This window comes from Bombina bombina, chromosome 10 (assembly GCF_027579735.1).
Source record: "Bombina bombina isolate aBomBom1 chromosome 10, aBomBom1.pri, whole genome shotgun sequence".
Lineage (NCBI taxonomy): Eukaryota > Metazoa > Chordata > Amphibia > Anura > Bombinatoridae > Bombina > Bombina bombina.
Window position 1 is genome coordinate 185,436,624 of NC_069508.1, and position 26,058 is coordinate 185,462,681.

At 39.2% G+C, this 26,058-nt stretch overlaps 1 protein-coding gene across 2 annotated transcripts in view; it reads right to left on the bottom strand.

The window, feature by feature from the left end:
* Positions 1-26,058, bottom strand: part of IPO13 (importin 13) — a 215,248-nt gene that overhangs the window by 65,931 nt on the left and 123,259 nt on the right. Inside the window, exons 12-16 of one of the 2 annotated variants that reach the window (XM_053693585.1) lie at positions 13,013-13,093; positions 12,531-12,668; positions 12,015-12,111; positions 3,113-3,165; positions 911-977 (exon numbers count right to left, since the gene is read on the bottom strand). In XM_053693585.1, the coding sequence (XP_053549560.1) occupies positions 911-977; positions 3,113-3,165; positions 12,015-12,111; positions 12,531-12,668; positions 13,013-13,093 (436 nt within the window). The remainder of the gene's footprint in view (positions 1-910; positions 978-3,112; positions 3,166-12,014; positions 12,112-12,530; positions 12,669-13,012; positions 13,094-26,058) is intronic. The other variant, XM_053693586.1, reaches the window with a different exon arrangement.

The window sequence follows — 26,058 nt, forward strand, 5'->3', positions numbered from 1 at the left end:
GAGGTGGGACCACAGTACTTAAAAAAAATATTGGCCCGTGTACACGGGCTTTAGGACTAGTATATATATACTAGGGTTGTCTGTCCCTACAGTCTTACCACATTTTTAAGTGCTTAAATGCCTTTTTTCTTTTATTTTTATGCTGTCATTTTACACGTTAAAACCTTTTGTATTTTGAGCTTGCCTGTTTCGTTTGGATTTTTCTTGTGAATGGTTGATGGAGATCGCTTTTCGAGCCAGCTCGATTCAAGTTTCCACAAACTGTCAGCACCTAATGGGAGATTGATGCCTCTTGCTATAGCCGGGTGAGTGACATCATCAGCGGTTGCAAAGATTTGTAATGGCATGCTAGTGCCTACACATAGAGGAAAGCACAGTGGGTGAATGGCTGTGAGCGGTTAGCGAAGGGAACCACAAGTAAGCAGTGAGGAGATTCAGAGAGAGTGAGTACCATTTCTCTTGCTACTTGTATATTCGCTTGTTGATAGCCGGGGGTTAACTACTCCTTTGAAGCACTGTGGTTCTACCTGATATGGCCTCTTGATCATGATTTATATCCTCATTTAGCTGGCTAGTTTTAGTTGTACCGGTGGAGACATTACCATATCTTTTGATTTTATATATATATATATATATATATATATATATATATATATATATATATATATATATATATATATATATATATATATATATATATATATATATATAGCGAAGGGAAAAGTTCATTAAACATTTTTAAATAATACACAAATTAAAAATAAAGTGCCCCTTTAAGAAAAATAGCTATGGAGATGTCATTCTCCCACAAGCAAATCCAGCAAAAAAAAAAAAAGCAGTTAAAGAGAGATATGAATTGTATGCAATGACATACTCAATACAAGCAGCAGCAAATGATACTCTGACTCACCACAATGAAAGACTGCTTTGACATCCAACTCGCTGGACAAGAAGAGGCAGGGCTTGCGCTTCAGTGTCTGTGGAACGTAACAAATACAAATAAACACAACATTAAGTGAGGTATAACGTCTCCATCAGCACTGGAGTCCCTTACCTGCTCCTCTGATTGATGTCCCATGTTGAAAGCACTGTGCTATGCTTCTGTCCCTCAAGTATGTGAGTTAGAGGGTTACTTACATCGAAAAGGAATTTAAGCAGGTACAGGAGTCTACTAATGAAATGTTACAACATTTCCTTATTAGACTAAAAATGGTTTATAACTGTTTGCTTAACCTTCTATAAAGGTGTTTAACACATAGTCAAAGTCATGTTCATGAGCTACAAACCATTGCCACACGTGAGCAGGACTTGTCCAGTGAGCAAATCAGAAGTCTCTAAAAAACAGACCGTATGCTCAGTAATGGCACAGGATCGCACCTTTGCAGAAGTTCAGCAAATCATTATAAATTCACTTAATAAAATGATTACTACATTTAAGTCCCATTATTTCTGTACATCACTGGTGACATTGCAGCCTTTTCAGTACAATAAAATAGTTCCTGTCCTGTAACCCATTTGTGTACAGTAACACTCCCCAGGCTGGGGGCTCTAGTTCTGTATTTAATGTCCTTTATGTCGAGAAAAGGGAAAAAATGCTTCAAACTGTTTTTGAGACCTCATTTAAATAATAATAATAATAATAATAATAATAATAATAATAATAATAATAATAATAATATGACAAACACATCTCTCCACGGTACCATTAACAGCAATACATGTAACAAATGCACTTGTTTTTTCCCCACTAACAAATTATGATTGAATGTGGGAAACACTCTCAAGCTATATGCTTGCTTGTTATGGTAATAAACCACCACATTTCCTGCCATGCATTTCTACTTCTCAAGCACAACAAAACAATGAAATAGAAGCATCCAACTGGGAACAGACTTGTTTAAACACCTCTTGGCAAACACTATCCAGTCTATTTATATCTGTGGATAGTGAGCAAATTTAATACCAAGCTTTCCGGTCTCATCATTGGAGCCAGTGGCTCCCTGGCGCCTGGGTTTGTCGAGCCCTGTCCTAGGTTATTCTATGGTACCAATTCAATGACAAAAAAGAGAGTAGTGAGCTTTAGTAAACCAGCTGAATAGTAACATAGGCAATGGACACTGTAAAGGGGGGCTAGAGAATGTAGAACGTGTTAGTAAATTCTGCCTATTCTCCATTAGTCCCTCTTTCTAATTATCTGTATAGAATTAAATTATTTTATGCAACCAAGGGAAGGGAGGTTTTGGACTAGCTCAATAAATCCTTGTGTCATAACATCTTCATGCAAAGCAAGATAACCACTTGTTCTTTAAAGTCCATTACAGGAGTTTTAAGACCATTAAATTTGCTTTATTCACAGTGACATGCTTTTCTTTGAAAAATCTGAGAGCCCATTGTGACTACTAAACAGTCTTTACTTATGTGTTTAACCACATTGTTGGCAGTAAACAAATAGTAAGCTAATGCCCCTTACACAAAAATGACATGCTTTGACAAAATAAAGCATATCATTTTTGTCTTTGAATGTTTCTTCACTGCGCAGTTCTCTGTTGAAAAGGTTCCAGTCTACACAATCGTATAGTCATCGTATAAACCTTCTAGGATCTGACCATCGTACTGCAAATCCACTTCAATGGCAGTGTGCGCATGCAGCACAATATAACACATTCTAGCTACTTATACAGCACTCTGAAATTTCATATCACTCAAAAAGAGTTTCATATAAGTAACATGAAATTAAGATGCACTGTAAGCAGATAACAAAATAATATTTGTAAATGGTGTGGAGCGGGACCATATAATAAGAATAAATTGATTCATTTTATTCTATAGGATTGTCTATCACAAAACGTGAAAGAGAATTTTGCTCTGTAAACGCAAATCACCATTTGTTTTGTTAAATCATTTTTTTTTGGTTTTTTTTTGTGAAGTCATCTCAAACCCAAAGCCTGGCGTAAAACTTGATGGAGAAACGCTACTGAACATAAAGAAATCATAGCAAGAAAAAACGGGAAAGAACAGAAAGCTAAATTGAATCAAAAAAGGAGGAAGGAAAATTGGAGAAAAGAGAGAAAGAGAAAGAAAGAAAAGTGAATGAAATAAACTCAAAACACACCTGTGCCAGGAGTTGCATAAATGAATCAACAATATCAGGATGGTCCCTGGGTCCTAAAAATATAATAAAGATGTAACTTAAGAAAAAAATTATACAAACAGCAACTCAATCGCATATAAAAAGTCATGTGATACAAAAATAATTAACAAGGAATAAGGAGGTGAGGTGCGCGGGAAGGAGTGAAGTGCAATAGAAAAAGAGACATGAACAATTTGAAACTGGTCAAATAAACAAAATCATGAAACTTGAAGAACCCAAAAACAGAACAAATTAAAAAAAGAAAAGATGCCTTCGTCCCTGGCCACCCCTCACACACCATTATCAGAGGGAGGGTAGGAGTTAGAAAGGTGGTCAGAATTCTTCCCTCTATGAAAGTCAAAGTTCCATTTAACTTCCTACGATACCCAGTGACTGAAGCTAATTTTCATTTTGATTTTATCCGTTTATCAGTTTTTGTATTTCACAGGTCTCCATTTTATAGTCATGATTAGAAGGAAGTGGTCATATCTGTTGACGTTCCTCTTGGGTCAACGTGGATATTTGTATCTCCAACACAAACCGTTTAAGATCCCATTTGATGAGAAGTATTTTAGAATTGTTTCACAGTTAATTAACAGACAGAGACAAAAAACAAATAGAGACACAACCTAAGAAAACGTAAAATAAAAAGGGAAAGTGAAGGAAATAAGCACAACTACAGGAAGACAAAACAGCTATTTACAATAATATAGATCTTTATAGCTTAAAATAACAAATACAAAGGCCATTTAGAAAAGCTTATACAATTATTTATCTGCACAATTCCCATAGACTGATGGTGATTTTTGTAGGAAAAAAAAGTATTAGATAAACTTCTCTAAAGGGTTATGATACACCCCAAAAAAGGTTTAACAAAATCCTTGAAGGATTTAAAAGTGTAGTTTCAGAAGCAAAGTCAACCACATAAACAATGAAAAGTGATACTGTTCTTGTAATCTCTGTACCAAGTTGTAATTAACAGGAGTATAACTGAAGAAAACAAAATCATAACCGCCATAGCATTGGTCATTAAAGGGACAGTAAAGTAAAAATGTAACTTTCATAGTTTAGAATAGCATGCAAATTTAACAATTCTCCAAATTGCCACTATTAGAACATTTACTTCAGAAAATCTGATATCAGGAGTAAATTAGAAAGTTCTAAAAATCGCACATTCTGTCTAAACCATGAAATTGTAATTTTCCCTTTACTTCCCTATGAGCCATAAACAATAAACTTAAAGGGACAGTAAAATAAAAACTAAACTTTCATAATTCAGAAAGAGAATTTGATGTTACACAACTTTCCAATTTACAGCTATAATTATAATTTGCTACTGAAAATAATACCCAAGTATGCTGAGAAGCAGCGATGCACTACTGGGAGCTAGATACGGATTGCTGGCTGTACATATATGCCTCTTGTCATCGGCTCGTCAGATGTGCTCAGCTAGCTCCAAGAACTGCATCTGCTCCTTCATCAAATGATACCAAGAGAATTAAACAAGTTTGATAATAGAAGCTGGGAAGTTGTCTCAGGGGGTTTCAAATCTGTGCTCAGGCCTCCCTAACAGGTCAGATTGTCAGGATAACCTTGGGTGAAAGCAGGATAATAACCGTGTTTACTAATCTGCTGATTGTTTCACCTGTGCTCCAGTTTAGGCACCCTGAAAATCTGTCCTGTTAGGGAGGACAGGTTTGAAAACATCTGCTTTATCTGAATGATGAGTCTCATGTCCCTTCAACCTTATAAAATAGAAATGATAAATTTGGTACAAGAAGATTTAAGTACAAATGTTGATGATCATGGGCAAGATTACATATGCGGCGTCACCCGCAAAAGCCGGTGACGCCATTTTTTACGCGGTTTTGGTATCACATATACAGCGGCGCATATAAATGCGGCGTGTATATTTCACCCGTCACCAGCAATTTTTATTCCCATAAGTAAACACAGAACCACGTCGCAAATCGGTATCACATATTCAGCGCAAGGACATACGATGCGCAAATGGAAACATTTTATTCCATTTTCACCTTGCCACACATAGGCAGGCGCAGCAAGACTTGCGCTGAGTATGTGAGCACCGTAACTCCCGTAACTGTCTGAAAATATTAACTAACACCTAACGCATGCAATATCTATCTACCTGTCAACCGCCAACCCCCACCGTAATAACTAATAAAGTATATTAACTCCTAATCCGCCATTAAAGGGACACTGAACCCATTTTTTCTTCTTCGTGATTTAAATAGAGCATGCAGTTTTAAACAGCTTTTTAATTTACTCCTATTATCAAATTTTCTTCATTCTCTTGGTATCTTTATTTGAAAAGCAGGAATGTAAGTTTAGATGCCGGCCCATTTTTGGTGAACACCCAGGGTTGTTCTTGCTGATTGGTGGATAAATTCTGTCCAGGGTCCTGAGCCTAAAATTAGCTGGCTCCTTAGCTTAGATGCCTTCTTTTTCAAATAAAGATAGCAGGAGAACGAAGAAAAATTGATAATAGTAGTAAATGATAAAGTTGCTTAAAATTGCATGCTTTAACCCACATCGCAATAAACCTAATAAATGTATTTAACCCCTAATCCACCATTAACCCACATCGCAATAATCCTAAAAAATGTATTAACCCCTAATCCGCCATTAAACCACAATGCAATAATCCTAATAAATCTATTAACCCCTAATCCACCAAACTCCCACAACACAAATAACTAAATTACTAAGCCCCCTATCCTAACACCCTCTAAATTAACCCCAATTACCTAAATTAAAAATACTAAGCTACAATTAAAATAAAAAAAGCTAACATTACTTAAATTTAAAAAAAACTAAAATTAAATTAATCTAAAATTACCAAAAATAAAAAAGGCTAACATTACAGAAAATAATAAACAAAATTATCCAAAATAAAAAAATTAAAACTAATCCCTATGAAAATAAAAAAGCCCCCCAAAATTAAAAAACACCCCCTAATCTAAGGCTAAACTATCAATAGCGCTTAAAATGTCCTTTTGTAGGGCATTGCCCTAAGTAAAACAGCTCTTTTACCTTAAAAAAATACTAAGTCCCCCCTCTAACAGTAAAACCCACCACCCAACAAACCCACCACCCAACAAACCCCCCCCCCAATAAAAAAAACTAACACTAAAAAATCCTAAACTACCCATTGCCCCTAAAGGGGCATTTGTATGGGCATTGCCCTTAAAATGGCATTCAGCTCTTTTAAGAGTGCCCAATACATTCCTAATCTATTCCTGAAGTCCGGCGGAGAATGTCCTGTTCCAGGCGGTGAAGTCTTCTTCCAAGCGGGGACCACTTCCTTCTTCATCCAGGACCAAGCCGGCGCAGAGCGGAGATGAGCACGACCGGCGACCACGGAGCCATGGAGTGTGGAAGATCCTCTTTGTACGATCGCCCCTGTACACTGAATAGTGAATTCAAGGTACACATTTAAATATGGCGTCCCTTGCATTCCTATTGGCTGATTTGATTCTTCAAATTCAAATCAGCCAATAGGATGAGAGCTACTGAAATCCTATTGGCTGTTCAAATCAGCCAATAGGATTTCAGTAGCTCTCATCCTATTGGCTGATTTGAATTCACTATTCAAATTCACTATCCTCCACGCTCCATGGCTCCGCGGTCGCTGGTCCTGCACATCTCCGCTCCGGCTTGGTCCTGGATGAAGAAGGAAGTGGTCCCCACTTGGAAGAAGACTTCACCGCCTGGAACAGGACATTCTCCGCCGGACTTCAGGAATAGAGTACCTATTTGGGGGTTAGAGTTAGGATTTTTTTTTTTTCTTTGGGGGGGAGGGGGGTTCAGGTTAGGGATTTATTGGGCACTCTTAAAAGAGCTGAATGTCCTTTTAAGGGCAATGCCCATACAAATTGATTTTTTAGTGTTAGGTTTTTTTATTTTGGGGGGATTTATTGGGTGGTGGGTTTTACTGTTAGAGGGGGGACTTAGTATTTTTTAAGGTAAAACAGCTGTTTTACTTAGGGCAATGCCCTACAAAAGGCCATTTTAAGGGCTATTGGTAGTTTAGCATTAGATTAGGGGGTGCTTTTTTATTTTCATAGGGATTTTATTTTGGATAATTTTGTTTATTATGTTCTGTAATGTTAGACTTTTATTTCTGGTAATTTTAGATTATTTTAATTTGTTCTTAGGTTTATTTTTCTAAGTACTGTTTTTTTAATTAAAATTTAGCATTTTATTATTTTATGTAGTTTGGGGTTAATTTAATGGGTGTTAGGTTAGGGGTCTTAGCAATGAAATTAGTTATTTGCGTTGTGGGGGGTTGGCGTGTTAGGGGTTAATAGGTTAATTCGGGTACTTGCATTGTGGGGGGTTGGCGGATTAGGGGTTAATAGTTTTATTAGGATTATTGCGTTTTGTGGGTTTGGTGGATTAGGGGTTAATAGATTTAGGAGGTTTGTTGCCATGTGGGTTAATGGCAGATTAGGGGTTAATACATTTATTAGGTAGTTTGCGATATTGGGGTTGGCGGATTTAGGGGTTAATACATTTATTAGGTAGATCGCAATGTGGGGGTTGTCGGTTTAGGGGTTAATACATTTATAATTAGTTGCAGATATAGGGGTTTTACGTGTCGGATTCATTTTTGGGAGGCAAGTTAGACTTTTACAGGAGATTTGATAAAAAAAATTTATTTTCTTAGGCTCCGGCAGTTTCTAAAGTCACTGGTGACTCCAAAAATTTGTATTTATGCACATTTCTGGACATCACTAGTTTATCTGACTTACGGCACTTTATGCACTGCCGGCGCTGCATATGTGATACCCCGATGTGCAAGGTGAAATTACGGGCGGTGCGGGTTTCAGCAGTTGCGCCGAAGCTTGTGCCGCATATGTAATCTCACCCCAAGTTGGCAGGTATTCTCAGCTCACTACAAACTGGCAAGTGACATTGATCATGATGTTACCATTAAGTGTCCAGCACTGCAATTATGGCTAAACCGAAGGGCTACAAAAAAAATAAGCTGTGTTCAGGGTTTTCCTGTTCTATACCAGGAGGAGGAGAACACATTTCACAAAATGGAATTGTTTTAATTTCTTCTATTAAAGGGATATGATACCGAAAATGTTGAATCACTTGAAAGTGATGCTGCAAATCTGTAAAAAGCTGACTAGAAAATATCACATGAACATCTCTATGTAGAAAAAAAGATATTTTATATCCAAATGTCCTCAGTAGCCACATTCCACTGTAAAGCAGCCAATCAGGATGCTAGTCCCAGGACTTGCATCTGAGAGGGTGCATCTGGAATGTGCAGGCAGAGTTTTTTCCCACCAGGTGAAGACAGAATAGGAGCACTTATTCTGGTGAGCTGACGAAATTCTTATATATAGATATTCAAAAAAAAACATACTTCTATCGGAGTTAGTGCTCCACTCGTAATCTAGCTCTGAATGATTGTAATTATGTAAATATGTATAAAATGTTAACAGTTAGAAATGGCCATAAGGGTGTGTATGGAATAAAGAGTTTGCCTACGAGAGGCTTCTTAGGGGATAGGCAACGTTATTTGTCTTGCTTCTGAACAGAGGTCTCTATTTTTAGCCATGTAACTTTTTAAAGGGTTTGCTGGGCAGGTTTCTGGTAAAGGGACGCTAAAGTCAAAATTAAACTATCATAATGTATAAAGGACATGGAGTTTTAAAAGACTTTCCAATTTACTTCTATTACATTTTGCACAGTTTTTTTATATGCACATTTTCTGGAGGCACGAGCTCCTAATGAGCATGTGCACAAGTCACAGTGTATACATATACTAGTCTGTGATTGGCTGATGGCTGTCACATGATACAGGGGGCTGGCAAATGTGGGAAGATACATTTGTGAGTAAGTGACATTGCTTTGTCTTTTTGTACATTGTTGGGGAAATGGATCTGAACTGAGGTATCATCATTTTTTTTTTTAAGTGGACATGCGGCCATGTTTTATTAACTATAAAGAATCAATTTAAATGTACAGCTTGACTAATGAGGCAGAAGCTTACAATTAACCAACTAAACGTTTGCCGTTACATTTCGCACATTTTTAGACTAAATCACAGAAATAATATCATGCTGAAAATATTTGAAGTTCACAGAAGGGCAAGTCAACCCAAAAAAATGTTTTACTCATACAGATAAAGTTTACTAGGATAAATAGTTCAAACTGTAGCAAATTTCGCTAAATATATAGTTTTCAAGTAAAACAAGATTATGAGTTCTAATCAGCATGGTTTATGAGAAATAGATTATGTCAAACTAATCTAATTAGATTCTACGAGGAAGTAAGTAAAAATATAGATAAAGGGGAATCAGTTGATGTGATATACTTAGATTTTGCAAAGGCCTTTGATACAGTGCCACATGAGAGATTAATGCACAAAATTAAGGGACTGGGAATAGCTGAAAATTTTAGTTTGTGGATAAATAACTGGATAAAAGATAGGGAGCAACGAGTAGTAGTAAATGGATCATACTCAGATTGGACAAAGGTAATCAGTGGAATACCCTAGGGATCAGTGCTGGGCCCTATTCTTTTTAATATTTTTATAAATGACTTGGAGCTAGGATTAAATAGCGACATCTCTATTTATGCAGATGATACTAAGTTAAGTAAGGTCATTAGGTCAGAGCAGGATGAACTTACAAAGGGACCTGCAAAAATTAGAAGTATGGGCAGGTAAATGGAAAAAGAGATTTAATACAGGAAAATGCAAGGTTCTACATTTTGGAAGTAAAACTAAATAAGCAGGCAACGTATTATTTAAATGTGACAAGACTTAGCCAAACACAGGAGGAAAGGGATTTGGGGGTAGTAATAGATAACAAGCTAAAGATGGGTGCACAATACAGGGCAGCAGCGTCAAAGGCTAATAAGATGCTAGCATGTATTAAAAGAGGCATTGACTCAAGGGAGGAAAGCATAATTCTGTCACTATATAAAGCCCTGGTAAGACCTCACCTTGAGTATGGAGTGCAGTTCTGGGGACCAATCGCAAAAAAAAGATATTGCAGAACTAGAAAAAGTTCAGAGAAGGGCCACAAAGCTAATAAGGGGATTGGAGAATTTAACCTATGAGGAGAGGCTAGCCAAACTGGGTCTGTTTTCTTTAGAAAAAAAGCGCTTAAGAGGTGACATGATTACTTTATATAAATATATTCAAGGCCTATATACAGAAATGGCAGAAGCTCTGTTTATTCCAAGAAAATTGTTTGTGACCAGAGGTCACAATTTAAGGTTGGAGGAAAGGAGATTTAATCTCCTGCAATGGAAACATTTTTTCACTGTAAGAGCAATAAAAGTGTGGAACTCATTAGCAAAGGAGGTAGTGAATGCCAATACCCTAGATACATTTAAAAATTATTTGGATACATTTCTGTCTATAAACAAAATTCATGGATATGATTGCTAGTATTAAATGGGTCACTTTTTAGTGGGATTATTTAATTTTAACTGGAGATTTTTGTATATAATTTTAGATTTGTATAGGTTGAACTCGATGGACTTCGGTCTTTTTTCAACCTCATCTACTATGTTACTATGTAAAATTACTTACTACATGTCCCTCGGCCATTTTGAAATGGCCACCAGCCTCCTCCTCTCTATTTCGTCATCCCCATCTTCCTTCCTTCCTCTTTTGCCAGTGATCGCAGTAACTTTGCGATCCTCCGCGTTCCCATTTTTGGCACATGCGTAATGGCCGATTTTAGTGAAGGGGGTCTTTTGAAGCAGGAACTAAAAATAACCGCTCAGTATCCTAGCGGTTCCTATATGTGGCGGACAAGTGGGCTTTTCTTCATCTACCGGTCACAGAGCAGTTCCTACTTCTGCATAGGATTGTAATAGATATGTGAAGTATAAAGTTTATCTGTATGAGTAAAAACATTTTTTGGGTTGACTTGCTCTTTAAGGTAATACAAAACAAAGAAAAGCAGAACCTGACAATGTCCCACCATTCCATTAGTCTTTATAATGAAAAGCACATAATTGTGCAAAGTGACAGAGGAGGATTCTTAGGCCCAAAGGCAACTATTCGACGCTTTATTTTATTCAGTTTGCTTTCATTAACCAAAGTCTATAGATTATATACGTATAAATACAGTGTGTGTTTGTGTGTGTGTGTATATATATATATATATATATATATATATATATATATATATATATATATATATATATATATATAACAATATTAATTGTGAGGGAGGGTGGACGTCTTGGTGAGTTCCCACACTTTATTTTGTAGGACTTCACCCCTGATATAGACGTTCTCACCAAACATCTGGATACACCAGTGTTTGATTTTCAATCAGTTCTTATATAAGTTTAATTGGCAGACAATACTTCTTTTTGCACTCCTATCTACAATAAACGTTTAATCTGAAGAATTCTAGCAGTCTGTTTGGTGTGTATATGGATATAGAGATCATTGAGAGATTAACTATCGCTATAGTCGCTCTGGAAGATACAAGTAAACGTCTCCTCGTGTACAAATTTCATTATATGTTACAGAGCAACTGTTTGGTTCTTTTACCTTAGGGACTAACTACCTTCGGAAAGAAGAAACAATCCTCCATTCAGATGTGATTACAATATATGGTGACTGCATCTAGTACGGTTTTCTATACATTGCACAGATGGTTTAATTTCACATTCTTTGCTAATTTGCTTAAGAAATATATAGAGAACAAATTTGAGAGCTATGCAATAAAGTGAAAGCACAGACACCGTTATTCATCTGCTCCCTGTGCTTCTCAGGGCACAAGCCTATGTCAGTACTCAGTCATTCAGGGGAAGTACCGGAGTAGGAATCACATCACGCACGTGTGAGACTTATAACTGACCAATGGGGACTAACCTTGATGAAACAGGTTCAGTGTAAGGGAAGTGACGAGTAAGAAGAGAGCCTTGATTGGAGGAAAGTGAGCCGGCTCATGGGCGAAGATATGAACCATCTGTAAGAGACGAAGGTAATGTAATCGCAGCGCGTGTTTTAGCATTTCAGTTGTCAATGTTATGTAAATTTGAAAACTGAAATTTAAACAGAGACTAAAAGGCTTTTGCATCATACTTGTTAAATAAAATCAAATCATTGTTTTGTATTCATATGCATGTTTAATGTCCCTTTAAGCAGATGCTTGTGCACAGTCATACAAGGGGTGACAGTGATAAAGTCAGCAAGCATCTAACTAGCCAAGGAGTTTTCAGTAAACTGGGGATGAAGCATATACAGACAATAATAAATATTTTAAGTACAAACAATTACACTCTGCCATGGAAATGCCCTGCAATTCTAACATTTACGTATTCATTTGTTGTAGACAAAATGTAATGCTATTGATGCTCAAGCGAAACAAATGTTTGTTTGTTTTACCTGCCGTGTGAGATCAATAGCAGACGCCTGCGGTATCGTACTGTACATCTGACCCAACATTTCACACAGCTGCGGCACCATAGGTGCAAAGTCATCCAGCAGTGTCTTAACAGACTTTTCAAAAATGGCGCATACTGCCTGAGGGAGGAAAACATAGGCCCTGCTTTTATTTACAATCACTAATTAAAATGCATACTCTAAAACCTTCCTTCCAGTGTGGTGCGTCTTTCTGCCCAATTTGTAAACGGAATAAACAAACTCAAATATGCAATTCTGTTTACACCAGTTTTTTGTATTTTTACATTTATAATAAACAATTCAAAGGACTGTACGGAAACAGTGGTATAGGGACAAATGTTCTGCATTATGGGAAATTCAGAATATTATTCTTCAGTATCACCGCTGACATTTAAGAGGTCCTGGAATATTGCCGTTTAATACGGCTTCAGTAACAATCAGTCAAGCGGATCATCAGTACTCACCTCCACTACCTGTGCGTCATTTAGCCACGTACTGAGAACCTTCCTGATGAGCTGAAAAACCTGCTGCAGGACAAGCACGACCTGAAAGAAGACCAGGGGCATTTGTGCCAAGCTCGGTAAAAGCATGAGAAGACGAGATTCTAATATGACGTGTCAATCTCCGAGAGGTCTTAGGTATCGTTAAGGTAGAAAGGTCCAGAGCAAGTAGAAAAAAGTGGTCTCATGTTTAAGGAATTGAAAGGACCAAGCTTTGAATGTCTTGTCCAAATAAGACAATATTAAAAAGATGCAAAATATGAGTGAGGTGTGTATGTAGCTATTTAAATAGTTACTGGAGGTCAGGAAACTATGTAAATCAATCACTATTTAAGGATAGAATTTAGCCCAATGCATATAGTAGTTTGTGACATTAAAAGGGACATGAAACCATGATTTTTTATAAATAATGTTTCTGTTGTATGAAACGGATGGAGTCATTTTGTTTGGATAACAAAATGTATGATTACATGATAGATTTCTTTCTTACTGGACATGGAGAGTCCAATACGTCATTCAAATTACTAGTGGGATATTCAACTCCTGGCCAGCAGGAGGAGGCAAAGAGCACCCCAGAAAAAAAGCTGTTAAGTGTAACTGCCTTACCCATAACCCCCAGTCATTCAGCCAAAGGAAATGGAAAAGGAAGAAACACAAGGGTGAAAAAGGTGCCTGAGGTTTCTCAAAAAAAATAATGCAGAATTAATAAAAAAGAGGGTGGGATCGTGGACTCCATGTCTAGAAAGTAAATTATCAGGTAAGCATAAATTGTGTTTTCTTTCCTATGACATGGAGAGTCCACAACGTCAATTCAATTACTAGTGGGAACCAATACCCAAGCTAGAGGACATGGAATGAACAGGGAGAGAGAACAAGGCAGGAGGACCTAAAACGAAGGCACCAACACTTGAAGAACCTTTCTCCCAAAAGAAACCTCGGCAGAGGTAAAAGTATCAAATTTGTAGAATTTGGAAAAAGTATGCAGAGAGGACCATGTTGCCGCCTTGCAAATCTGTTCCACGGAAGCTTCATTTTTGAAAGCCCAAGACGAGGAGACGGCCCTAGTGGAATGAGCCGTAATTCTCTAACGAGGCTGCTGTCCAATCTCATAAGCCAAACTAATCAAACTTCTCAAACAGAGACAGAGAAGTAGAAGTGGCCTTTTGACGCTTACCCTTTCCAGAGAAAACAACAAACAGGGTAGAAGATTGCCAAAAATCCTTAGTATCTTGCAAGTAAAAAAGAGTCCGCACAACAATTTCTTGATTAATGTTTCAATCCGATACTACCTTAGGGAGAAACCCCAATTTAGTACAAAGTACCACCTTACCAGCATGAAAAATAAGGTATGGGGAATCACACTGCAAAGCTGAAAGTTCAGACACTCTGTGAGCAGAAGAAATAGCAACCAAAAACAAAACCTTCCAGGATAACAACTTTATATCAACAACATGCATTGGCTCAAACGGAGCCTGCTGGAAAACTTTAAGAATGATGGGGAGCCACAGGTTTAAACACAGGCCTGATTCTAACCAGGGCCTGTACAAAAACTTGAACATCTGGGAAATCTGCCAAACGTTAGAGCAAAATAAAAGATAACGCAGAAATCTAACCTTTTAGGGTACAGACCGATAAACCCTTCTCCAGGCCATCCTGCAGAAAAGACAACATCCAGGGGAATCCTCACCTGGCTCCATGAGAACCCCTTAGATTCGCCCCAATAGAGATATTTACACCATATCTTATGGTTAATCTTGCTAGTAACAGGCTTTTGAGCCTGAATCATGGTTTCAATGACTGCTTCAGAAAAACCACGTCTAAACAGAATAAGGCGTTCAATCTCCAAACAGTCAGATTCAGAGAATTTAGATTTGGATGGAGGAAAGGACCCTGAATTAGAAGGTCCTTCCTCTGAGGTAACCTCCAAGGAGGTAGAGATGACATCCTTACCAGATCCGCAAACCATACCCTGCAAGGCCATGCAGGAGCTATTAGGATCACTGATGATCTCCCCTTACGAGAAATGACTCATGGAAGGAGAGCAACGGAGGAAACGGTTAAGCCAGAGAAAAACCTCCAAGGAACCGCTAGAGCATCTATCAGAACAGCCTGAGGATCTCTTGACCTTGAACCGTACTTTGGAACCTTGACTTTTGGCGGGACGCCATCTGATCCAACTCTGGAACCCCCCATTAGAGGGTTATCTAAGATAACACTTCCGGGTAGAGAGCCCACTCCCCGGGATGAAAAGTCTGTCTGCTCAGAAAACCTGCCTCCCAGTTGTCCACTCCTGGAATGTGGATGGCAGATAGCAGACAATCGTGGGCTTCCGCCCACTGCAGAATGCGAGTGACTTCTTTCATGGCTAAGGAACTTTGTGTCCCTCCCTGGTGGTTGATGTAAGCCACTGAGGTGATGTTGTCTGACTGGAACTGAGAAACCTGACTAAAAACAGTTGAGGCCACGCTGATAGGGCATTGAAGACAGCTCTCAACTCCAAGAGGTTTATGGGAAGAAAGGACTCTTCCCGAGACCACAGGCCCTGAACCTTCAAAGGACCCAAGACAGCTCCCAAGTCTGACAGGCTGGCGTCCGTAGTCACAAACTCCCATGAAGGTCTCAGAAACCAGGTGCCCTGAGACAGATGTTCCTGAGACACCCACCATGAGAGAGAATCTCTTGTTAGAGGGTCCAGATGTATCCTCTGAGATAAATCAGAAAGGTCTCTGTTCCATTGATGGAGCATGTAAAGTTGTAGCGGTCACAGATGGAACCGAGCAAAAGGAATGATGTCCATGGAAGCCACCATCAGACCAATCTGTATGAGATCTTGCTAGGAGAAAATATGACACCTGAACCAAATTTAAAGCGATCTCCCAAACAAGGACTGATGCTCAACCGACTGAGCTATCCAGGCTCCTTGTAATAAAGCCCATCACAGTCACGCCCGGATATGAACATGGGAATCCTAGTTCCCATTCTGATTCTCTAATCCAGCGCCCTCAGAGGGCTTTAGATAGACTCACTAAACTCTGCTCCTAAATAACAGAAGAGCGAAAGTCATGTAAGTGGCTATTAAAGGAAAAAAGTCCTTTAGAACCTTTTTTCATAATCCTTCAGCCAAGACTGAAGTATCGCACATAAAAGAGTAACAATGTATATTAAAACTCAGACGAAATATGATGTCACAGACATTCATAAAGACTTCAATAGAACATAAATAATATTCATTAGATAGCATAGGTTACACTTTAAAGGAAACCTATCAGAATCAAAAGAGTACATATACATAATATAAAATGATAATCCAACAGCACGTCAATCTCAATTAGGAAAGAGATTGAAAATAGGCTGTATACACAACATAAAAAAGAGAAGAAGATTGCACCTTAAAAAGAGCAAATTATCACAGCGCTGCCACCAGATGGCGGCAAATACACGAAAATAAATAATTTATCAGGAAAAACATCCTGAAAAGTAAACTAAGTACATGGATTTAGAAATGTGCTTTATTTTAAACAAGAACTCAGCTCCCATTTCCTTAGGAGCACAAAAAGCATTTAGCTGCCACCCAATAGCAGAAGTACAATTACAACATAGTATTTATCAGAAGAATATATCCTGGAAAAAAACTGTAAGTACATAAATTTATAAATGTTCTTTATTTTACACAAATAACTCAGCTCCTATTTCCTTAGGAGCATGATTAGCATATAGTTGTCACCTGATGGCGGCAAATACAATAAAAACACAGGATTTATCAGGAGAATACATCCTGAAAAGAAAACTAAGTACATATAGTTATAAATGTTCTTTATTTTAACCAATAAACTCAGTTCCTATTTCCTCAAGGATCTATAGCTGTCACCTGATAGCAAGTACAATAAAAACCTAGGACAAATCTCAATTAGAGAAAAATATATAGTACCCTGAATAAAAAGTACAACTTTATTATGAAACCTATGCGTCTTAAAAAGATGCTGCCTTAATAGAGTAGCAAAGACCAAGACAATGACTTTAAGTAGTCTACATACACATATAAATAACTATGTGAATATATCATATGAGGACTCTAGAATATGCAAGTCATAAAGTATAGCACGCAGTTTCCTTAACTGCCACCAGATGGCGGCCAATATTAGAAAACTGTTTTCCAGAGAAAAATGAAAAAATAAAATTAGCATTTATATATTTCTGATTGATATGATCAGTAAACTTAGTCCCCTCATTGTGGAATTATGTGAACACAAACATAAACAAACAATGAACACAGATATAAATAATATTGGGGTAAATAAAAACAGCCTTCCATCCATCTTAGAGGAAAGATTTTTAAAATACCCAATTGTGGGAAATTCCTAGAGTCTGGCGCCTTAGACCACTTTAAAATACACTCAGATAAATAACACACTGAATACTCCGTTAAGGAGATGACTCCAGTGCTCAAACTTTACATGTCGAGGCGTTAAAAAAGGCGCTAAAAACAGAAACCTTATCTGAGCCTGTGGTTAAACCTCTTCGCGGACTTACCGCATAGAGAATAAAAAGGTTAAATAGAGCCAAAAAAATGACCGCTCTAATCCTCTTCTCTTCATAACAGATCCCATAGTAGAGATAGCATTCATTTCCATGAAAACGGATCTCAGAAACTGTGCGCACTGCTACAATTTACATAGCCGACAGAATTTTCTCATTCGGCTAAGATTATAAGCAGGCTGCAAATATGTGCAGACAGAAATTGTCCAAAATACATGGTTAGCGATGTGCCCCTAGTGAGGGGTGATAAGTACTATAAGCAGAGGGCAGACAACATAATTTATGTAAGAACTTACCTGATAAATTCATTTCTTTCATGTAATTAGCAAGAGTCCATGAGCTAGTGACGTATGGGATATACATTCCTACCAGGAGGGGCAAAGTTTCCCAAACCTCAAAATGCCTATAAATACACCCCTCACCACACCCACAAATCAGTTTAACGAATAGCCAAGAAGTGGGGTGATAAGAAAAAAGTGCGAAAGCATAAAAAATAAGGAATTGGAATAATTGTGCTTAATACAAAAAAATCATAACCACCACAAAAAAGGGTGGGCCTCATGGACTCTTGCTAATATTAAAGAAATGAATTTATCAGGTAAGTTCTTACATAAATTATGTTTTCTTTCATGTAATTAGCAAGAGTCCATGAGCTAGTGACGTATGGGATAATGAATACCCAAGATGTGGATCTTCCACGCAAGAGTCACTAGAGAGGGAGGGATAAAATAAAGACAGACAATTCCGCTGAAAAATAATCCACACCCCAAAACAAAGTTTAAATCATTTAATGAAAAAAAATGAAATTATAAGCAGTAGAATCAAACTGAAACAGCTGCCTGAAGTACTTTTCTACCAAAGACTGCTTCAGAAGAAGAAAACACATAAAAATGGTAGAATTTAGTAAAAGTATGCAAAGAAGACCAAGTTGCTGCTTTGCAAATCTGATCAACCGAAGCTTCATTCCTAAATGCCCAGGAAGTAGAGACTGACCTAGTCGAATGAGCTGTAATCCTTTGAGGCGGAGTTCTACCCGACTCAACATAAACATGATGAATCAAAGACTTTAACCAAGACGCCAAAGAAATGGCAGAAGCCTTCTGACCTATCCTAGAACCAGAAAAGATAACAAATAGACTAGAAGTCTTTCGGAAATCTTTAGTAGCTTCAACATAATATTTCAAAGCTCTAACTACATCCAAAGAATGCAACGATCTTTCCTTAGAGTTCTTAGGATTAGGACACAATGAAGGAACCACAATTTCTCTATTAATGTTGTTAGAATTCACAACCTTAGGTAAAAATTTAAATGAAGTTCGCAACACCGCCTTATCCTGATGAAAAATCAGAAAAGGAGACTCACAAGAAAGAGCAGATAATTCAGAAACTCTTCTAGCAGAAGAGATGGCCAAAAGAAACAAAACTTTCCAAGAAAGTAATTTAATATCCAGCGAATGCATAGGTTCAAACGGAGGAGCTTGAAGAGCCCCCAGAACCAAATTCAAACTCCAAGGAGGAGAAATTGACTTAATGACAGGTTTTATACGAACCAAAGCCTGTACAAAACAATGAATATCAGGAAGATTAGCAATCTTTCTGTGAAAAAGAACAGAAAGAGCAGAGATTGTCCTTTCAAGGAACTTGCAGACAAACCTTTATCCAAACCATCCTGAAGAAACTGTAAAATTCTAGGAATTCTAAAAGAATGCCAAGAAAAATGATGAGAAGAACACCAAGAAATGTAAGCCTTCCAGACTCGATAATATATCTTCCTAGATACAGATTTACGAGCCTGTAACATAGTATTAATTACGGAGTCAGAGAAACCTCTATGACTGAGAATCAAGCGTTCAATCTCCATACCTTCAAATTTAAGGATTTGAGATCCTGATGGAAAAAAGGACCTTGCGATAGAAGGTCTGGTCTTAACGGAAGAGTCCATGGTTGGCAAGTAGCCATCCGGACAAGATCCGCATACCAAAACCTGTGAGGCCATGTTGGAGCCACCAGCAGAACAAACGAATGCTCCTTTAGAATCTTGGAAATCACTCTTGGAAGAAGAACTAGAGGCGGAAAGATATAGGCAGGATGATACTTCCAAGGAAGTGACAATGCATCCACTGTTTCCGCCTGAGGATCCCTGGATCTGGACAGATACCTGGGAAGCTTCTTGTTTAGATGAGATGCCATCAGATCTATTTCTGGAAGTCCCCACATTTGAACAATCTGACGAAATACCTCTGGGTGAAGAGACCATTCGCCCGGATGTAATATTTGGCGACTGAGATAATCCGCTTCCCAATTGTCTATACCTGGGATATGAACCGCAGAAATTAGACAGGAGCTGGATTCCGCCCATACAAGTATTCAAGATACTTCTTTCATAGCCAGAGGACTGTGAGTCCCTCCTTGATGATTGACATATGCCACAGTTGTGACATTGTCCTTCTGAAAACAAATGAACGACTCTCTCTTTAGAAGAGGCCATGACTGAAGAGCTCTGAAAATCGCACGGAGTTCCAAAATGTTGATTGGTAATCTCGCCTCCTGAGATTCCCAAACCCCTTGTGCTGTCAGAGACCCCCATACAGCTCCCCAACCTGTCAGACTTGCATCTGTTGAGATCACAGTCCAGGTCGGAAGAACAAAAGAAGCCCCCTGAACTAAACGATGGTGGTCTGTCCACCACGTCAGAGAGTGTCGTACAATCGGTTTTAAAGATATTAATTGTGATATCTTTGTATAATCCTTGCACCACTGGTTCAGCATACAGAGCTGAAGAGGTCGCATGTGAAAACGAGCGAAGGGGATTGCGTCCGATGCAGCAGTCATAAGACCTAGAATTTCCATGCATAAGGCTACCGAAGAGAATGATTGAGACTGAAGGTTTCGACAAGCTGAAACCAATTTCAGACGTCTCTTGTCCGTCAGCGACAGAGTCATGGACACTGAATCTATCTGGAAATCTAAAAAGGTTACCCTTGTCTGAGGAATCAACGAACTCTTTGGTAAATTGATCCTCCAACCATGTTCTCGAAGAAACGATACAAGTCGATTCGTATGAGATTCTGCTAAATGTGAAGACTGAGCAAGTACCAAGATATCGTCCAAATAAGGAAATACCACAATACCCTGTTCTCTGATTACAGATAGAAGGGCACCGAGAACCTTTGTAAAAATCCTTGGAGCTGTTGCAAACGGCAGAGCCACAAACTGGTAATGCTTGTCTAGAAAAGAGAATCTCAGAAACTGATAGTGATCTGGATGAATCAGAATATGCAGATATGCATCTTGTAAATCTATTGTGGACATATAATGCCCTTGCTGAACAAAAGGCAGAATAGTCCTCATAGTTACCATTTTGAATGTTGGTATCCTTACATAACGATTCAATATTTTTAAATCCAGAACTGGTCTGAAGGAATTCTCCTTCTTTGGTACAATGAAGAGATTTGAGTAAAACCCCAGCCCCTGTTCCAAAACTGGAACTGGCACAATTACTCCAGCCAACTCTAGATCTGAAACACATTTTCAGCGCTAAAAAATGACGCAATAAAAAGAAGCATTTTCAGCCCCCGCAAGCCTAACAGCCCACAGGAAAAAAGTCAAATTTTAAGGTAAGAAAAATTGATTATTCATATGCATTATCCCAAAAAAAGAAACTGACTGTCTGAAATAAGGAATGTTGAACATCCTGAATCAAGGCAAATAAATGTTTGAACACATATATTTAGAACTTTATATAAAAGTGCCCAACCATAGCTTAGAGTGTCACGAAAATAAGACTTACTTACCCCAGGACACTCATCTACATGTAGTAGAAAGCCAAACCAGTACTGAAACGAGAATCAGTAGAGGTAATGGTATATATAAGAGTATATCGTAGATCTGAAAAGGGAGGTAAGAGATGAATCTCTACGACCGATAACAGAGAACCTATTAAATAGACCCCGTAGAAGGAGATCATTGAATTCAAATAGGCAATACTCTCTTCACATCCCTCTGACATTCACTGCACACTGAGAGGAAAACCGGGCTCCAGCCTGCTGCGAAGCGCATATCAACGTAGAATCTAGCACAAACTTACTTCACCACCTCCATGGGAGGCAAAGTTTGTAAAACTGATTTGTGGGTGTGGTGAGGGGTGTATTTATAGGCATTTTGAGGTTTGGGAAACTTTGCCCCTCCTGGTAGGAATGTATATCCCATACGTCACTAGCTCATGGACTCTTGCTAATTACATGAAAGAAATAACGTTTTGAGCCCTAACTGCGCAACAATAAATATGATCAGAGTTGCTTGCTCGATAACAACTGTGCCATAAACAGTACTGAACACACACCCACAATAAAAGACTGAGTCCTTACAAAAAGAAACCCATTAACGTTCATAACAACGAACCACACAGGGGTAGAAGGAAGGAAAATGAATGTCGTCATGACACCCATTCCCCCCCACACCATAAGTCCTGGGCTTGTCCTTAAAATAGCCCAGTAATGGAGCGGTAAAATTCCTGACCCATATATATATATATATATATATATATATATATATATATATATATATATATATATATATATATATATATATATATATATATATATATATATATATATATATATATATATATACAGGGAGTGCAGAATTATTAGGCAAATTAGTATTTTGACCACATCATCCTCTTTATGCATGTTGTCTTACTCCAAGCTGTATAGGCTCGAAAGCCTACTACCAATTAAGCATATTAGGTGATGTGCATCTCTGTAATGAGAAGGGGTGTGGTCTAATGACATCAACACCCTATATCAGGTGTGCATAATTATTAGGCAACTTCCTTTCCTTTGGCAAAATGGGTCAAAAGAAGGACTTGACAGGCTCAGAAAAGTAAAAAATAGTGAGATATCTTGCAGAGGGATGCAGCACTCTTAAAATTGCAAAGCTTCTGAAGCGTGATCATCGAACAATCAAGCGTTTCATTCAAAATAGTCAACAGGGTCGCAAGAAGCGTGTGGAAAAACCAAGGCGCAAAATAACTGCCCATGAACTGAGAAAAGTCAAGCGTGCAGCTGCCAAGATGCCACTTGCCACCAGTTTGGCCATATTTCAGAGCTGCAACATCACTGGAGTGCCCAAAATCACAAGGTGTGCAATACTCAGAGACATGGCCAAGGTAAGAAAGGCTGAAAGACGACCACCACTGAACAAGACACACAAGCTGAAACGTCAAGACTGGGCCAAGAAATATCTCCAGACTGATTTTTCTAAGGTTTTATGGACTGATGAAATGAGAGTGAGTCTTGATGGGCCAGATGGATGGGCCCGTGGCTGGATTGGTAAAGGGCAGAGAGCTCCAGTCCGACTCAGATGCCAGCAAGGTGGAGGTGGAGTACTGGTTTGGGCTGGTATCATCAAAGATGAGCTTGTGGGGCCTTTTCGGGTTGAGGATGGAGTCAAGCTCAACTCCCAGTCCTACTGCCAGTTTCTGAAAGACACCTTCTTCAAGCAGTGGTACAGGAAGAAGTCTGCATCCTTCAAGAAAAACATGATTTTCATGCAGGACAATGCTCCATCACACGCGTCCAAGTACTCCACAGCGTGGCTGGCAAGAAAGGGTATAAAAGAAGAAAATCTAATGACATCCTCCTTGTTCACCTGATCTGAACCCCATTGAGAACCTGTGGTCCATCATCAAATGTGAGATTTACAAGGAGGGAAAACAGTACACCTCTCTGAACAGTGTCTGGGAGGCTGTGGTTGCTGCTGCACGCAATGTTGATGGTGAACAGATCAAAACACTGACAGAATCCATGGATGGCAGGCTTTTGAGTGTCCTTGCAAAGAAAGGTGGCTATATTGGTCACTGATTTGTTTTTGTTTTGTTTTTGAATGTCAGAAATGTATATTTGTGAATGTTGAGATGTTATATTGGTTTCACTGGTAAAAATAAATAATTGAAATGGGTATATATATGTTTTTTGTTAAGTTGCCTAATAATTATGCACAGTAATAGTCACCTGCACACACAGATATCCCCCTAAAATAGCTATAACTAAAAACAAACTAAAAAACTACTTCCAAAACTATTCAGCTTTGATATTAATGAGTCATTCTGCCAAGGGAACAAGGAACAGTAGGAGAAATATCAGGGTGAAAAAGGTGCCAGAAGAACAAAAAACTAAAATTACAGCCGCCCCATACAAAAACGCAGACAGGGAGCTGTGGACTCTCCCCGTCTGAAGAAAAGAAAATTATCAGGTAAGCATAATTTAAGTTTGTCTTCATAAACGGGGAGAGTGCACAGCTGCATTTATTACTTTTGAGAAAACAATACCCAAGCTATAGAGGACACTGAATGCAAAACGGGCGGGTAAAAAAGGCGGCCCATTCACAGCCTGAAAACACCCAAACTCCAGACAAGAAAATTGCTTCACTGGAAGCCGAAGGGACAAAAAGAAACAGCCCAAGTAACTGCCCAACAGTTAGAACCAGCAAGACCTTTGCTAGAGACCGCTCAAGTTATCAAACACGACCAGACCTAAAAGCACCTGGGGAAACAAAGTCCCACAGGCATTCAGCCTGCAAAACAAACTCACCCCCTACCCAAGTAAGGGGAACGTCCACATTCCCCCAGAAGGGAAGAAAAAGGACTCAGATAAGAGACTAGGGCGAAAGAACCCCAAAGGCAAATCCAAAAGAGTAGTAAACCAGGATGAAACAAGGCAAAACCAATGAAAAAAAAACTACCACCCAACAGGGCAAAGGGAGAATCCCTATCTGCAAAGAAACCAAGGATTAATGCCCTGAGACTGAAAGGGAGAAGGAAAACCCCTCCCCTACGCAGCGTTCCAACTCGCGCCCATGAAAGAACAACCAAAGACAAAACTGTCCCCGGAAGCCGCTGAAACAGTATCAAAATATCTGAATACACTCCTCCAAAGCCACAGGCGTCCTGCAGCAACGGAGGACTTGGCGGCCCAAGTCGCCAACCCTAGGTATGAAACTGCACAGGACCATCCTCAAAGAAGGACGACTCCAAGAAGTGCAGAACAACTCCTTCCCAAAAAGGACCAGAAAGAAGAGATCAGCCCCTTAGGCAAGGGTATTTGCAGGACCAGCATAATGAAATCACAGCTGTATTTAAACTCTTGACCTTCAGGTTTCAAGGAAGCATAGACCGCCACTAAGCCATGGTGGAACACCATCCAAATTCACCCCAAAGGAAGGAAAACTAAACCAGCACAGCGCCTCCGCGCACTAGCACAGCACACCCACACACAGACATGGAGCGTAAAGCTGTAGACAGACAACAGGTCAAGAACCGAATGACAGAAACATCAGGCCACTGCGGTCAGTCCAGTAGAAGACAAATTCTCTAAGAAAAGAAACATTTGCGCCGGAAGGAAACGAAGATGTTCCGGAACCGGGCCGCCCCGAACCACCCTAAGGGATCTGGTACAGAACTCCAAAAAGTCCAGTCAAAGACAAGGACCAGGACAAATAAGCCTGGACACCAGAACTCGGAGCCGGCTTACAAACGTACTACCTCCTTAGGAACCACCGGGTTACCCCTCCGGAGCAGACTTCGCACCCCAGGTGATGCATCACGGTTATATCCAAGGCACCTTGGACACTACACTGAACTCTCACGTAAGAGTCCCAGACACAGGGTGCTTAAGACACCCATAACGGGAAACAACTCCCGAATTAAAAAGGGTGCTAGGCAATAATGAGAGCCACACAGCCACTCTGGTTGACCCTAAGGCACTGGAGACAACAGCCCTAAGTCCAAAGACTAAGGGAACGTCAAGAGAACAGAGCTCAACCCCAGATATTCTGGATTGAAAATAGGACCATAGTCTCCAAGATCCTCTCAGGATCCTTCTCCTGGAAGCCCCTACAGGTCGAGGAATAACAAATGAACTAGCATTCTAACCCCAGATGGGTAAAAACCCAAAAACGTCTATGTAGGGGCAAAAACAGGAAAAAGGGAAAAACACCCTAATCTGCAAACTCCAAAAATATGGGAGCAGATGGAATCCCGGAAGTGGAAAAACACAAAGGTCCTACTTCCTGAAACAGCTGACCAAAGGCCAACCCCAAGGAAAGGAGAGAAAAAAGGCCCAATCAGCCTCAATCCGAAGGAAGAGATACTGTTATCAAGGAAAACAGATCCAAAAGGACAACTCCAAAGAAGACCTTCAAGAGAAGACAAGGAACATTACCCAGAGCTATCTTTACCAGGATCCGCTCTGGCCCATCACCAATAAACAGGAACAGGACAGCAAGGACTGAGTGCAATCCTTCGGTCGCCTGCAAATCACAATTTAGGCGAGGCTATTTGTAACCCATCAGTGAAAGGATACTCGCTGTAAGGAACACCTAGTCTGATGCTCCTTCTTAAAAGAAGAGACATGAATTAGCCTGTTGTCTGGGTACAGAAGGCCTCCTCTCCATATGTAGCCCTGCATGGGCAG